General features: G+C 55.3%; 1 protein-coding gene across 1 annotated transcript; it reads left to right on the top strand.

Annotated features, from left to right (window-relative positions):
* The first annotated feature begins 346 nt into the window (after positions 1–346).
* Positions 347–6,934, top strand: PITX1 (paired like homeodomain 1). The gene is made up of 3 exons (XM_061423541.1): positions 347–885; positions 3,192–3,424; positions 5,375–6,934. Exons 1-3 carry the CDS (start codon positions 717–719, stop codon positions 5,915–5,917), a joined length of 945 nt encoding a protein of 314 aa, XP_061279525.1. The 5' UTR covers positions 347–716; the 3' UTR covers positions 5,918–6,934.
* Positions 6,935–14,302: the final 7,368 nt, after the last annotated feature.

The following is a 14,302-nucleotide window of genomic DNA, read 5'->3' as shown; positions in this document are numbered from 1 at the left end:
CTGAGCGAAACAAGTCATTTGGGGCTTGAGGTGGGCACGAGCCGCGCGGGACTTGCAAGCCAGATGCGTTTCTTTTGTGCGGCCGAGGGAGAACTCAGTGTGCCACCGGGGAAGGAGGGTGAGGCGCGGCGAGGCCGCGGGAGGGGGGAGGCGGCGGGAAGGTGGCTGCGGAGGGGGAGGGCGCGGGCGAGGCAGGCCGAGAGGGAGGGAGGGCGGCAGAGAGGGCGCGGCGGCGCGGGCGGCTCGGGGCTGGATTCCGCCCGCGCTCCCTCGCTCGCTCGCTCTCTCCCTCCCTCCCAGCCCCCTCCCACCCAGGCCCACCCCACCCACCACCCCTGGCGCAGGGACTGCTGGAACCTGGCGGTGCGCGCTGTCGCTTTAAGACAGACTCTGCCGGCGCCGTCCGGAGCCTTAGAAACCGGCCCCGGATCGGGAGCCGGAGCCGGGGCCGGGCGGGCGGCTGAGGCCCGAGCGGCGGGAGCGCAGCGCGGAGCGCGAAGCCGGGCCCCCGGGTCGCGAGAAACCGCTGCCGCTGCCGCCCGCCTGGCCCCGCAGCCCCGGGCGGCCCATGGGGCGAGCGCGGCGTCGTTGCGGGCGCGGGCAGCCCTGGGGGGCAGCCGCTTAGGGGCTGCGCTCTTGTCCTCGCAGGTCGCCGCCGGGGCGGCCGGGCGCGCCCAGCCCCGGCCCCCGGAGCGCCCGCCTCGGTCCCCGCCTTCATGGACGCCTTCAAGGGGGGCATGAGCCTGGAGCGGCTGCCAGAGGGACTCCGGCCGCCACCGCCGCAGCCGCACGACATGGGGCCCGCCTTCCACCTAGCCCGCACGGCGGACCCCCGCGAGCCTCTCGAAAACTCCGCCAGCGAGTCGTCCGACACGGAGCTACCAGGTAAGAGCGGCTCCCCGCGAGGCGCGCGCGGAACCACCCGGGCGAGCAGGGCCGCGCCCCGCAGTCGGGCTCGCTCTACGCTCCAGGAGCGTCAGGACCTTGCCTTTTCCCATTCTCCATCTGACGATGAACGTGGACATGGACGCTCTTTATGAAACGGAAATTTTAGTGCTTTCCCAAGGCGCTTCCACGCGGTCCCGTCGCTCCAACTGACCGGCCGATGCACGAACCTACAACCGGAAGGTCGAAATGACAGCCTCTCTCGATCAGGAGCAAATAGAGCGGGGAGAAAAGTTAGGTTTGCGCAACTGGTTGTCCAGGGGCCGCTGGAACCGAAGGAGAGGAGCAGATCAGAGAGGAATGGGCGGGTGGGCGAGAGAAAGTGCCCAGAGAAACAGAGTACAGACACCCCGACAGACTGGGCGACTGACTTGAGAGGGGCAAAGCGGGGAGAAGGTATGGCGGGCGAAGTCAGAAAAGCAAACTGGGGGGCAAAAAAACAACAACCTTAAGTAAAAGGAAAAGAGAGGACAGCGAGGGCAGGCGGGACAAGAGGCGCCGCCCGGCTCGGATATAGGACCCCTCAAAAGAAGGATCCCCGCCGCACGTGCGCCGCGGGAGCCGGGAGCCGCCAGGCCGCCTATCCAGGGCTCCAACTCGGCTCAGGCACGTCTCCTTCCGCGCTGCGTTTTTGTCCGAGCTCAAGCTTTTTTTTCCCCCAGCAACCGCTGGGCCGGCGGGTGGGCGGCGCGGGCAGCAACGAGACTAACCCCCCGCCCTGTTCGGGCTCCCGGGTCTCCGAACGGCTCCGGCGCTCTCGGTCCTAATTCGGCGGCGCCGCCGAGCTCCCCACTCCCCGGGCCTTGGGCGCCTCTTCTGCGTTCACTTCTTAATCCTCCGCTGAGTGTTTCTCTACGCGTTTGTAATCTCTATTTGTTTCTGTTTTGCATCCCTAAGTGACTTTCTCTGAGAGGTTCTGTTTGGTTGGTTAAAAAACAATCAACGCAGGACGGTACTTTTGTTTTCAAAAGTTTTAACCGTGGCCTTTGGTTGGTTTTTATTTTTAAAAGCCCGGAGAAATATATAATTACAGTTGCTCTTTTAAAAAAAAAAAGTCTATGAGAATAGATTTAAATTTTTAACTGTATATTTCGATGTAGAAAGAACTGCTATTCTAGGTACATTTTCAAATTAAAATTTCTACATTTTACAAGAGATTTTATTTATTTACAATAATATAAGAGATTTTAAAAAGTCAATCCAAAATGGCGCGTTTCTCCGGGGTTTTCTCAAAATCCACTTACAGTGGTGTTACTTGCGGAATTTGTTACCTAACTACAGTGTTGTATTTCCCTGGGATTTAAAAATTACCTGGGGAAGGGCATTATCCAGAAGGGGTTAAAAAAAAAATCTATCTACAACACTACGTTGATGTTTTAAAAACCCCGGATAAATAAATGCCTGTGCCTGCCTGGAGCTTATAAACGTACAGCACTGTATTTAGTTAGTGTTTGCATGGAGGTTTCTGACTTCTTAATTTGCGTTTGCTGTGTTTCTATCTGCCTATTTTTAAGAGTTTGTGACCCTTTCTGTGTTTTTACCCATAGAGCTGTTAGCTTTTCTGGGATTCAGTATTTTGGTTTTAAATCCTTTTTCTTTATGTTTCAGTGTTTCTATGACTGTGTTTTGTGTAGCTTGAGAGAGGGAGCGAGACTAGAGCTCCCAGGTCACCTAGACAGAGCCTGTGGGTCTGGGCTGCCTGGCAGCCGCCAGAGGGATTTTCTGGGCCTTGGGACTTGAGGCCTGGAGCTAAGGCCGAGAAACCGGCTGTGCTGTGCCTGCCCGGCTCAGTGGGGCTCCGGCTCCGGCCCGGGGAGAAGAACTTGCAGGCCACCGCCTGGCTCTGGCTCCACGGATCCCCTAGCTTCAAGCTAGAAAAGTCTGATCCTAGTTCAGAAAAGCAGAGATCTCCGATTTAGAACCCCCAAGAGCCCTAAAAACTGTACATTTTCGGGTGGCATCAACGTAGGGCTCCAGCGTGTGCCGACCGGTGAGAGCAGGCCCTGCCCAGCTGGGAACCTTGGTCCGCGGCTCCAACTCCTGGGCTTTGCTCCCAGACGAGCCTGACCAGAAGGTGACTACTGACCCACCAGGCACAGACGGGCTCTTTCCAGCGGGGACAATTCCAGGGCCCCTGGCGGGAGGGCGGACGGCCAGCGCTGACCGCAGGCGCTTCGGTGGAGCCGGGACGGGGTGCAACAGGGCAAAAGCCCGAGGTGACCGGCGCCCCACCCTGCCTGCTTCAGAAAAGGAGCGCGGCGGGGAACCCAAGGGGCCCGAGGACAGCGGTGCCGGCGGCGCGGGCTGCGGTGGTGCCGAGGACCCCGCCAAGAAGAAGAAGCAGCGGCGGCAACGCACGCACTTCACAAGCCAGCAACTGCAAGAGCTGGAGGCCACGTTCCAGAGGAACCGCTACCCGGACATGAGCATGCGGGAGGAGATCGCCGTGTGGACCAACCTCACCGAGCCACGCGTGAGGGTGAGCGCGGGGTGTGCGCCTAAGGGGACCCGCGCAGAAGGCTGCCAGCCGGCCCAGCGCAGACCTTGAAAGCTTAGACGCGCGCCTAGACTAACACTCCAACACTCAGACCTTCTTCCTCCCTCCACCGGAGGAGATTCCACCTTAGGCCCAGTCTACCCAGCTGCTGCTGAGCCGTTTGGTGCTAGCGCCCATCGGCTTTTGTCTCCTCGGATCTTTCTGACCCACATCCTACCTGACCCTCTGGCTTCACCGCAGCCCCCATCCAAAGGCCTGTGGCCCCAAGGGACGTTCCCCTGCCCAGTAGAGCCTAGAGCCCGCCCGGACTTAACCACCCTAATCTGTGCAGAGGATTCCCCGCCGCTGGGGACGTGGGGCCGCTAGTGCCTTCCTGCAAAAACGAAACGGAAAGGCAGATCCTGCCTGGCAGTCTTAGAGAGGGCTGGGAAGAGCCTAGGCTTGGGGTCTCAAAACTTCCTGGGGCAGTGGTTCCATCCGCAGTTGGCTAGTTCACAATCTCAGGATACTCTCCACCTGACTTTGTCAGTCATCAGCCAACCTGTAGCTGAACCCTTTCCATAATGACCTTTCCTGTAGGTCTGGGGTCAGGTGGGAGGTGGGGGACAAATCTGGTGGACAAGTGAGCTTCAGGAGGAATCCCTTTGGAGATCTAAGGTCTCCAACCCAAGATGAGACTGCACACTCGCTCTTCTCACCCCTTGCTTCCCAGTGAATACATGGCTTTTCTGCCGGAGCAGCAAGAGAGTAGTTTCTTCTCTGGGTACTGCAAACATTTAATCAGATATTGGGAGCACGTCCCAAACTAAACCAAAGTCCCACCAGGGCCACAGACTCCCTGCTATAACCTCAGCTCTCACCCCGCCCGAGTCAGGCTGGCCAGCCCAGTGGGGTAGGGAGAGAAGACAGCACTCAGTAATCCAGAACTCACTAATCCTGCCCCCGGTTTACGGTGGTAGGGGTGGGGTGGGGGGAGGAATCAGGCAATGTTAGTGCTTGGGATGGAGAAGGCTGACATGCATGGATCTGGCAAGAAAGGTCGGGGGAACAGCCCAGGGCAAGAACTGGGATTTGGGAATAAAAGAGGTTCTTAACTGAATTTTGTGGGGAAAAGTAGAGGGGGAAAGCAGAGAGAAACTAGTAAGAAGTGAAAGGAAATTAAATATTTGCAGAAAAACATATCTGGCATATATTTAGGTGGCAGGAAATAAATTAAATAAGGGAGAAGCAAAAGGATCAAGTATTTGAGAAAAATAAAGAATCGACTATTTAAGAGAAAATAGTGAGGGTCAAGATATTTGGAAAGAAGGAAAAAACTAAATATTTAGAGAAGAATCAAAAGGATCAAAAATGGGGGATAACACAGAAAAATGGCCTGAGGGAGAAAAAAGTGGTTCAGATAGCGGGGTGGACCAAATGAAAATAAACATCTGGGACAGAAATGAGAATATCAAATATTACCAATAAAGATGGAAACAGACTATCTGAGGAATGAAAAATAGACTGAGGAGTCGCAAGATACTATATTTGAGGTTAGAAAACTACCTTTAGTGTTGGAGAGGAAAATGGACGGAGTATTTAGGAGATAGATAGGGAACCGTTTGCGGGAAAAGACACAAGATAACCTGGTTGAGAGAGGAAGAAAGAAAACAAATATTTGTTATTAAAAAAACAAAACGAGGATCCGCCTTAGGAGAAGAAACCGGATTTAATTAGAGGAAGAGGATAAAGATCAGAAAAAAGAAAAGACTAGTAATATTTTCTGGGGACAGGAAAGGAACCATTGTGGGGAGAAGGCAGGGGCGCAAACATGGAAGAAAAGAAACGGTATTGGGGAGAAGGAAGCGGGCTGAGGCCTCGGGGTGGGGCGGGGGCGGTGGGGGCGCCTTCCCGCCCGGCAGCCCTGACCCTTCTCCGGTCCCCCTCGCCTAGGTCTGGTTCAAGAACCGGCGAGCCAAGTGGCGGAAGCGCGAGCGTAACCAGCAGCTGGACCTGTGCAAGGGCGGCTACGTGCCGCAGTTCAGCGGCTTGGTGCAGCCCTACGACGACGTGTACGCCGCGGGGTACTCCTACAACAACTGGGCCGCCAAGAGCCTGGCGCCAGCGCCTCTCTCCACCAAGAGCTTCACCTTCTTCAACTCCATGAGCCCGCTGTCGTCGCAGTCCATGTTCTCGGCCCCCAGCTCCATCTCCTCCATGACCATGCCTTCGAGCATGGGCCCGGGCGCCGTGCCCGGCATGCCCAACTCGGGCCTCAACAACATCAACAACCTCACCGGCTCCTCGCTTAACTCGGCCATGTCGCCGGGCGCCTGCCCGTATGGCACACCCGCCTCGCCCTACAGCGTCTACCGGGACACGTGCAACTCGAGCCTGGCCAGCCTGCGGCTCAAGTCTAAGCAGCACTCGTCTTTCGGCTACGGCGGCCTGCAGGGCCCGGCCTCGGGCCTCAACGCGTGCCAGTACAACAGCTGACCGCCCGGCCGGGCCACGCGGGCCGGCGGCCGGAACGGCGCCGGGGTCGGGGCCGGGGCCGGGGCGGGCGCGGAGGACCTGGCTCCTGAGCCGCCCCCTGCTCCCCACCTCCCCACCTCCGGCTTGATTTTGTGTTTGCTTCCCTGGACCTCACTCTACCCTCCAAAACGAGACAAAACAAAAAAGACGTCGGAGAAAAGTGCCGCGAAAAAAAAACGGATGAGTTGCAATTTCCCTCGGGATGGCGCGGGTGGTGCACGTTCGCTCGCTTGGGGCCCGGGTGGGCCACTCCGCGGAGGGGACGCGGCGCGGGAGGCGAGTGCCCAGGCCGGCGGCCCGGAGGAGACGCCCCCCGTAGCCCGCGTTCCCGCCGCGCTGGACCCAGACTGAGCGGCCGCGCCTGTGAACTGGAGCGCGGAGCCCAGGCAAACCTGGGCCCCGGCCAGGTGGGAACCAAGACGCCCCCTCCTAGCTAGGCCCGGCTGAGCATACCTTATAGCTCGATCCGGATCCAAGTTGGAGCGGGCGTTGAGCCGGGGATGATGGTACCCAGCCCAGGGTCGGGAACTCGCCACGGAGCCGTACTAATGGCCCCGGCGCGCCTCGAGGAGCCCTCGCCTGCCCCGTGCCCCGGAGTCCTATTTTAAGGCCAAGGAACGGCAGCTGGCGGTGCGGTCGAGGCGGGAGCATGCTGAGTGCTTGTCTCCAAGCATCCCAGCCCCTAAGCTTCGCCGCAGACCCAGGCCCTCCGCTCGGCTCCCCCCGGGCCTAGGAGAGGGCCCCCCCCTTTCCCGGCGAAGAGCCCCCTCTTCACCGCCCGCCGTGCAAGAGTCGAGCCGGGAGAGCTCGGGGCGCGGTCAGGGCCCCAGCCGCGCCCACTTTGCACACCCGCTCTCCGGCCCGCGCCCCTGTTTACAGCGTCCCTGTGTATGTCGGACTGACTGTATAGAATTATAAATCTGTCTATATCGACTTGTCCATGTACGTCTATTAAAAACCATAGTACGAGCGTGCTAACCGCTGCCGAGCCCTGACTGCTTCATTCGGCGAGAAGGAAGGTGGGTAGAAAGGGAAATAGGCCCCCGTGGGCTCTGCTCGTAGGAGGGAAGAGCCGAGGCCGACCCCGCCAGAGGACCCTACCCCTACGTCCCCGCCACCATTCCTGGCCTGTTCAGCCCAGCTCCCTTGAGGGCGCGGTTGGGCGCTACCAACCCCCTCTCCAAGCGCGCGCGCGCCCCCCCAAGCAATCGACTGAGCCGCTCAGCCTCCGGCGCTGCGCGGGCTGCCCCAGCCTAGACCGCCAGATTCTGCAGGTTCTTCTCAGGCTGGGCCTGAATGGCCCTCCAGCCTCGCAGGGTGGTGCGCAGCCTTTGTCTGCCGGGAACCTTGGGGTGGGAGCCGCTAAAAGTTTCTTTAGGCCCGGGGTTGCCTTTTCTCTCATAGGCCCGGTGCCGCACGGTGAGCCCTGCTCTTGCTGTTAAGGAGGACCGAGGGTGCTGGATCCGCCAGAGTCTAGCCAGGGCCTCCCTCTGCCTTTCCACATCGAAATCCCACCCAGGGGCATATGGCTATTCCGGTGAAAGTGTCCACTACGCAGAACTCATTTCTCACTTCCCTTCCATCCCAACGTATCTGTGGCTCCCAGCGCCACCACCCTCCCCCACTTTGGAAACTACTGAACAAGACCAGCCTGTAAACTGCCTGTAAAATTCTGCTTCCCTTAAGTAAGTCATTTCTAATGGCAAAACAAAATGTTTGCAGCTGCAGCGGGTGAGGAAGGAGGGGTTAGTATTCTGCTTTAGAGTCACCTTGTGATGGGCAATGCCCTGGGGCTGGGCCCAGGCAGGCCCTAGCTGGGATGCGGTATGGCCATGGGCTTAGTCATGGGTTAATAGCTGGAGAGCCCTGTGCATGCATTCCCAGACCGGGTCAGTACTGACTCTGAGGTCAGGAGTGTTGGTCCTACTATACAGATGATGGAACTAGGGCTCCATCACACTATGCAGTGGGCCAAGGTCACACGGATTCCAAAGTCAAGCATCTTTCCATGGTCTTCTCACCTTCAGAGGAGGAGTAAGGAGGGGTCCTTCCTGCGGGATGGCTCAGCCTGATTCTGTAGGACTTGGAGTGCCGGGATCTGAGAAGGACAGGGCCAGATACACAGGCTGGGGGAGGGAGGTGGGGGAAGGGAAGGTTGGGGCAGGGGGGCTGGAGCCAGACCACCCCTCCCCCAACGGCTCCAGTCCAGAGCTCCGACCCCTCACTCTCTGGAAACATAAACACAATCACATCTGGACTCAGAGTGCCTCCCCGACTCACACATCTGCCAAGGCCAGGGGGCCCTGGTCTCAGCTGAGGGCAGGAGGCAGGGGAGACCTAGAAGGAGGTGGGACTAGAGGGAAGTGGGAGGCAGAGAGGCCTCTCTGAATGTCAGGCTCAGCCTCAGGTGAGAGGAGGGCCGAAGAGGGGTTCTGGTGGAGACTTACTGTGGCTGTGGGGCCACAGGGCAAAGAACTGCAGCCGGGAGGAGAGGCAAAAGCTGAATGACCCCACTGTCCCATCAGGGACCATGGCCGAGGTGAGTGCAGGACCCAGCCTTGGGTCCCACCCAGCTATTCTGACCTAGGGAACTCTGTGGCTGCAGAGAGTAGCCAGCTCTCCCCAGCTACACCAGCTGCAGGGTCATCTCTGGAGGGGGTGCTAAGGAATATGCGGGGCTTTAAGAGCCAAGTCCTCTGAGAAATGGCAGAAAGTGCTAGTCCTGCTCTGTCTGAAGAGGACTGGGGAGGTTCATTCAACATTTACTGCACTCCTGCCCCTGGTGCTGGGGACGGAGAAGTAGGAAACACAGTCCCTGCTCTCGTGGACAAGTAAACAAACACGCATAATTACAAACTGGGCTGAGTGCTTTTGAAGAAAAAGAACAGGGTGTTGTGAGTAAGAAGAGAAAAAAAAAAAGTCCTGCCTCAAACAGGATAGCCAGGCAAGGCTTTTCAGTGGAGGTGGCGCCATCTCTGTCTTTAGTGGCAAGTGTCATCATTTACTGAGCCCTTCAGGAACTAGAGCCCCCTGCACTTCTCATAGATGAGCACCCTTACCTGCACAGCAGCCCTGCAAGAAGGATCCTCATTGTCCCCTTTCCCTGATGAGGCCCCAGAGGCTTAAAGAACTCATACAGTAGGAGTGATGGAGTGGATTCAAACCCTGTCACTCCCCACTCTGCACAAGGCTACCACATGCCAATTACCATGGACAACTTCAGGGGTAGGGGGCGCTGTCTGATCTTAAAGAGATCATAATTTCTGCTGGCAACATAGGACTTGTTCAGTTGTTAAGTGTCCAGCTCTTTGTGACCCCATGGATTGCAGCATGCCAGGCTCCCCTATCCTTCACTGTCTCCCAGAATTTGTTCCAATTAATGTCCATTGAGTCGGTGATGCTATATCTAACCATCTCATCGTCTGCCAGCCCCTTCTTCTTTTGCCTTCAATCTTTCCCAGCATCAGGATCTGTTCCAATGAGTCAGCTTCTCGCATCAGGTGGCCAAAGTAACATAGGACTGGACCTCAGAAAACACAGGCAGACTTGTTCTTACCTGATCCTGACAAAGTGAGCCCTAAAGGGCTGCTACAGGCTTAGAGAGGCCACAAATGAGGGTTGGGGGACAAGAGGCTGGTGCCCAGCACTGCCTTGAAGGCACAGTGGGCACCAATGGAGAGTGGGGTGAGCCCCCGTGTGCACCCCTCATAATGCCTGGTCATTGCAGGAAAGGAACGGAATCGCTCCCCTGGCTTCATGGCCACAGTCAGGCTGCAGGCCTCCGTCTGGGCCCCTGAGTCACCTGGAGCGCGAAGGGATCACGGCTGGAAAGGCTGCCTTGCCAGGGGGCACTGCCTGAGGAGTCCCTGGGGTGGCTCTGGGTGGCCCTCTCTCCACATGCCTCAGCCTGCTGCTGCTCCCTGGTAGGATAGTAACAGGGCCTCAGTCACCTTCTTCCCAGGGACCTCCCCTTCTCCTGGGGTGCTTACTTGGCTCTGGCATCCATGGGAACTTTTGCTGTGGTCTTTGAAAGCAAGAGTTTGAGTTCTGCCTCTACCTCTGAGTTGCCTTGGGCAAGAGAGTTAAGGTCTCTGAGGCTGTTTCCTCTTTAGTGAAAGGGAATAACAACAATCACTTAACACAGTTGTCTAAAAGGAGTAAATGACATCACGCACATAAAGTGTTAGCTGTGGTGCTGGCATACAGTAAGTGCTCGATAATTTGTTGCTTTTGATGAAATTGTGATTGTAGATGCTATTGTTATTATTAACGTGAGCTGTCCTGCCTCTTCTCCTGAGGGCCCTGTCCCCCACTTTCCACATTAATGAGGCTTCTGTAAGTTTCTCAACAGGTTATTTCTGAAAATGTCATTTAGGACTCACCTTGGTTTTCCCTCAGGCTTTGCTGAATGCCATGAACGTGAGTCATGATTGACAGTCCTTTGACTCCCCTACCCGCCCCACTCCATCCCACCCCCAGGAGCCCAGCCTGTTGTCCTGTGGTCCAGTCCTCCCACCACACTCCATGGGCAGACCCTGGGAGACCCAGAGGAACCAAGCCCACTTCCTGCTGTCCATTGGGTGTGTGGAGGAGAACATGGGCTGGGCCAGTCAGCACTCTGAGAGGTGAGCCTCGGGAACAGAGGGCACATGCCCAAAGTGCTGCCTGAAGGGCTCCCTGCAACGTGGGGTGAAGACGCCCAAACACTTCTTGTTGTGTTACTTCATTTTACCGACAGCCAACATTAGGCCCTTACTGAGTGCTGCGTCCCCATGCCAGCACTGTGTAAGAATTAGGCAGTATATAAGCATTCGCTCCTCACAGCGGGGAAGGGCTTGCTAGTCTCTCACTGGAAGAAACCGAAACTCGGAGAGAACTGAAAGCTCATCCAAGATGGCCCAGCTCATGGAGAAAAGGGCCAGGACCTGCACTCCAGCCCTCTGCCCAGGGTCCAGGTGCCACCCCCACTGCACTGTACACCCTCCGACTGGAAGCGCATTTGTACTGTGCTGGGGGTGGGGGGTGGGCTGCGGAGGAGAGAAACAATTATAATTCAGGTCCAGAGGACTCAGCTGTCCTCTGGGAGAGAGGAAAAGATCCCAGGTCTTGCCTTCACCGAGCTCACTCGGCTGTGTGGGAGAGAAGCGGGGGACCAGGTGACAGCCGGGACTGAGGAAGCCCTGGGGTGGGCAGGCAGGACACAGAGAAGCTGCCTGGCGAAGGCAGGGCCCTGGGATATCAACCATTAAATCCAAACTCCCATTCGGTGTTATGAGTTTCTCATTTCCTATATGGGTGCTGCCAGTCTGCCTCCCTCTGGGAGCTCTCCCAGGCTTCCTCCCACAGCCCGTGCTGACCCGCCTCCTTGCCCCTCTCCCCACAGGAGCTCCAGTCTTCACACTCCTGTGCTGTCTCTTCACCGGGCCTGGCCCTTGCCTCCCAGTTGACGGTGTAGCCCAGAGCTGGTGTCCACTGACAGAGAGGCTGCAGGGCCCCTAGGAGGCACAGCCCCAGAGCCCAGCCATGGGCTGGTGAGCCTGCGGGCCTGCGAATCAGGACGCTGGAGGGGAGCAGGTCTAGGGACAGGAGGCTGCCTGTGAAGCAGGGTGAAGGCTGAGGGCAGATGAAAGCTGCGCTGGGTGACTGGTCACATGGCCCCACGCCTCCTTCTGCACCGTCCCCTGCTATGGGCTGTACATGTTTTATTTATCTTGTGAGCCTCATTTTTAGATGAGGAAGCCGAGACTCGGGGTGTCCAGCTTGAGAGCCTTGGATCCCAGCCTGTCCTACTGCAGACAGAGTCCACAGCTTAACCTCTGTGAGTACCGCCTCCTGGAAGCAGGGCACTAGCAGCAGGGTCTCTTCAGCCCCTGAGACCCAGGATGTATTGGCAAATAGGTGTGGACAGTGACGTGTGGAGAAATGTCTGCACACAGTTGGTGCTGAAGAAGGATTTGCTAAATAAAAGAAGTGGAGGGCTGTCTTCCTTTATGCCTTCCTCCACTTGACATGTCCTGGCCTCCAGCCTCTCCCCAGTCCTTTCTCTCTTCTCTTGCTTCTTTCCTTATTCCTCTCACCATTCAACTCCCCACCATTCAGCACAAGCACTGCTTTTAAAAGTGTATCTGAACAACAACAGTTCAAACATGGGCAAAGCACTTGAACAGACATTTCTCCAAATAAGACATACAAATGGCCAATAAGCACATGAAAAGATGCTCAACATCACTAGTCATTGCTGCTGCTGCTGCTAAGTTGCTTCAGTCGTGTCCAACTCTGTGCAACTGCATGGACGGCAGCCTACCAGGCTCCTCCGTCCATGGGATTTTCCAGGCAAGAGTACTGGAGTGGGGTGCCATTGCCTTCTCCATCACTAGTTGTTCAGTTCAGTTCAGTTCAGTCGCTCAGTCATGTCCGACTCTGTGACCCCATGAATCGCAGCACACCAGACCTCCCTGTCCATCACCATCTCCCGGAGTTCACTCAAACTCATGTCCATCAAGTCAGTGATGCCATCCAGCCATCTCATCCTCTGTTGTCCTCTTCTCCTCCTGCCCCAATCCCTCTTAGCATCAGGGTCTTTTCCAGTAAGTCAACCCTTCGCATGAGGTGGTCAAAGTATTGGAGTTTCAGCCTCAGCATCTTTTCTTCCAATGAACACCCAGGACTGATCTCCTTTAGGATGGACTCGTTGGATCTTCTTGCATTCCAAGGGACTCACAAGAGTCTTCTCCAGCACCACAGTTCAAAAGCATCAATTCTTCGGCGCTCAGCTTTCTTCACAGTCCAACTCTCACATCCATACATGACCACTGGAAAAACCATAGCCTTGACTAGACGGACCTTTGTTGGCAATGTAATATCTCTGCTTTTGAATATGCCATCTAGGTTAGTCATAACTTTCCTTCCAAGGAGTAAGCGTCTTTTAATTTCATGGCTGCAATCACCATCTGTAGTGATTTTGGAGCCCAGAAAAATAAAGTCTGACACTGTTTCCACTGTTTCCCCATCTATTTCCCATGAAGTGATGGGACCAGATGCCATGATCTTCGTCTTCTGAATGTTGAGCTTTAAGCCAATTTTCTCACTCTCCACTTTCACTTTCATCAAGAGGCTTTTTAGTTCCTCTTCACTTTATGCCATAAGGGTGGTGTCCATCTGCATATTTGAGGTTATTGATTATTTCTCCCGGCAATCTTGATTCCAGCTTGTGCTTCCTCCAGCCCAGCGTTTCTCATGATGTACTCTGCATATAAGTTAAATAAGCAGGGTGACAATATACAGCCTTGACGTACTCCTTTTCCTATTTGGAACCAGTCTGTTGTTCCATGTCCAGTTCAAACTGTTGCTTCCTGACCTGCATATAGGTTTCTCAAGAGGCAGGTCAGGGGGTCTGGTATTCCCATCTCTTGAAGAATTTTCCACAGTTTATTGTGATCCACACAGTCAAAGGCTTTGGCATAGTCAATAAAGCAGAAATAGATGGTTTTCTGGAACTCTCTTGCTTTTTTGATGATCCAGCAGATGTTGGCAATTTGATCTCTGGTTCCTCTGTCTTTTCTAAAACCAGCTTGAACATCTGGAAGTTCATGGTTCACGTATTGCTAAAGCCTGGCTTGGAGAATTTTGAGCATCGCTTTACTAGCATGTGAGATGAGTGCAATTGTGCGGTAGTTTGAGCATTCTTTGGCATTGCCTTTCTTTGGGATTGGAATGAAAACTGACCTTTTCCAGTCCTGTGGCCACGGCTGAGTTTTCCAAATTTGCTGGCATATTGAGTGCAGCACTTGCACAGCATCATCTTTCAGGATTTGAAATAGCTCAACTGGAATTCCATCACCTCCAATAGCTTTGTTCATAGTGATGCTTTCTAAGGCCCACTTGACTTCACATTCCAGGATGTCTTCCTCAGTGATCACACCATTGTGATTATCTTCGTCGTGAAGATCTTTTTTGTACAGTTCTTCTGTGTATTCTTGCCACCTCTTCTTAATATCCTCTGCTTCTGTTAGGTCCATACAATTTCTGTCCTTTATCGAGCCCATCTTTGCATGAAATGTTCCCTTAGTATCTCTAATTTTCTTGAAGAGATCTCTAGTCTTCCCCATTCTGTTGATTTCCTCTATTTCCTTGCATTGATCGCTGAGGAAGGCTTTCTTATCTCTCCTTGCTATTCTTTGGAACTCTGCATTCAAATAGGAATATCTTTCCTTTTCTCCTTTGCTTTTCACTTCTCTTCTTTTCACAGCTATTTGTAAGGCCTCCTCAGGTAGCCATTTTGCTTTTTTGCATTTCTTTTCCATGGGGATGGTCTTGATCCCTGTCTCCTGTACAACGTCATGAACC

Source organism: Bos javanicus, chromosome 7, assembly GCF_032452875.1.
Source record: "Bos javanicus breed banteng chromosome 7, ARS-OSU_banteng_1.0, whole genome shotgun sequence".
Taxonomy (NCBI): domain Eukaryota; kingdom Metazoa; phylum Chordata; class Mammalia; order Artiodactyla; family Bovidae; genus Bos; species Bos javanicus.
Note: the sequence above shows the minus strand (reverse complement) of the source record. Positions and strands in the feature narration are given on the sequence as shown.

Bases quoted from the DNA above. Each gene is read 5' to 3' on its own strand.
- PITX1 (XM_061423541.1), top strand. From the start codon at position 717: ATGGACGCCTTCAAGGGGGGCATGAGCCTGGAGCGGCTGCCAGAGGGA. The intron at 886-3,191 runs GTAAGAGCGGCT...TGCCTGCTTCAG, and splicing joins GTCCGACACGGAGCTACCAG to AAAAGGAGCGCGGCGGGGAA. The intron at 3,425-5,374 runs GTGAGCGCGGGG...CCCCTCGCCTAG, and splicing joins TCACCGAGCCACGCGTGAGG to GTCTGGTTCAAGAACCGGCG.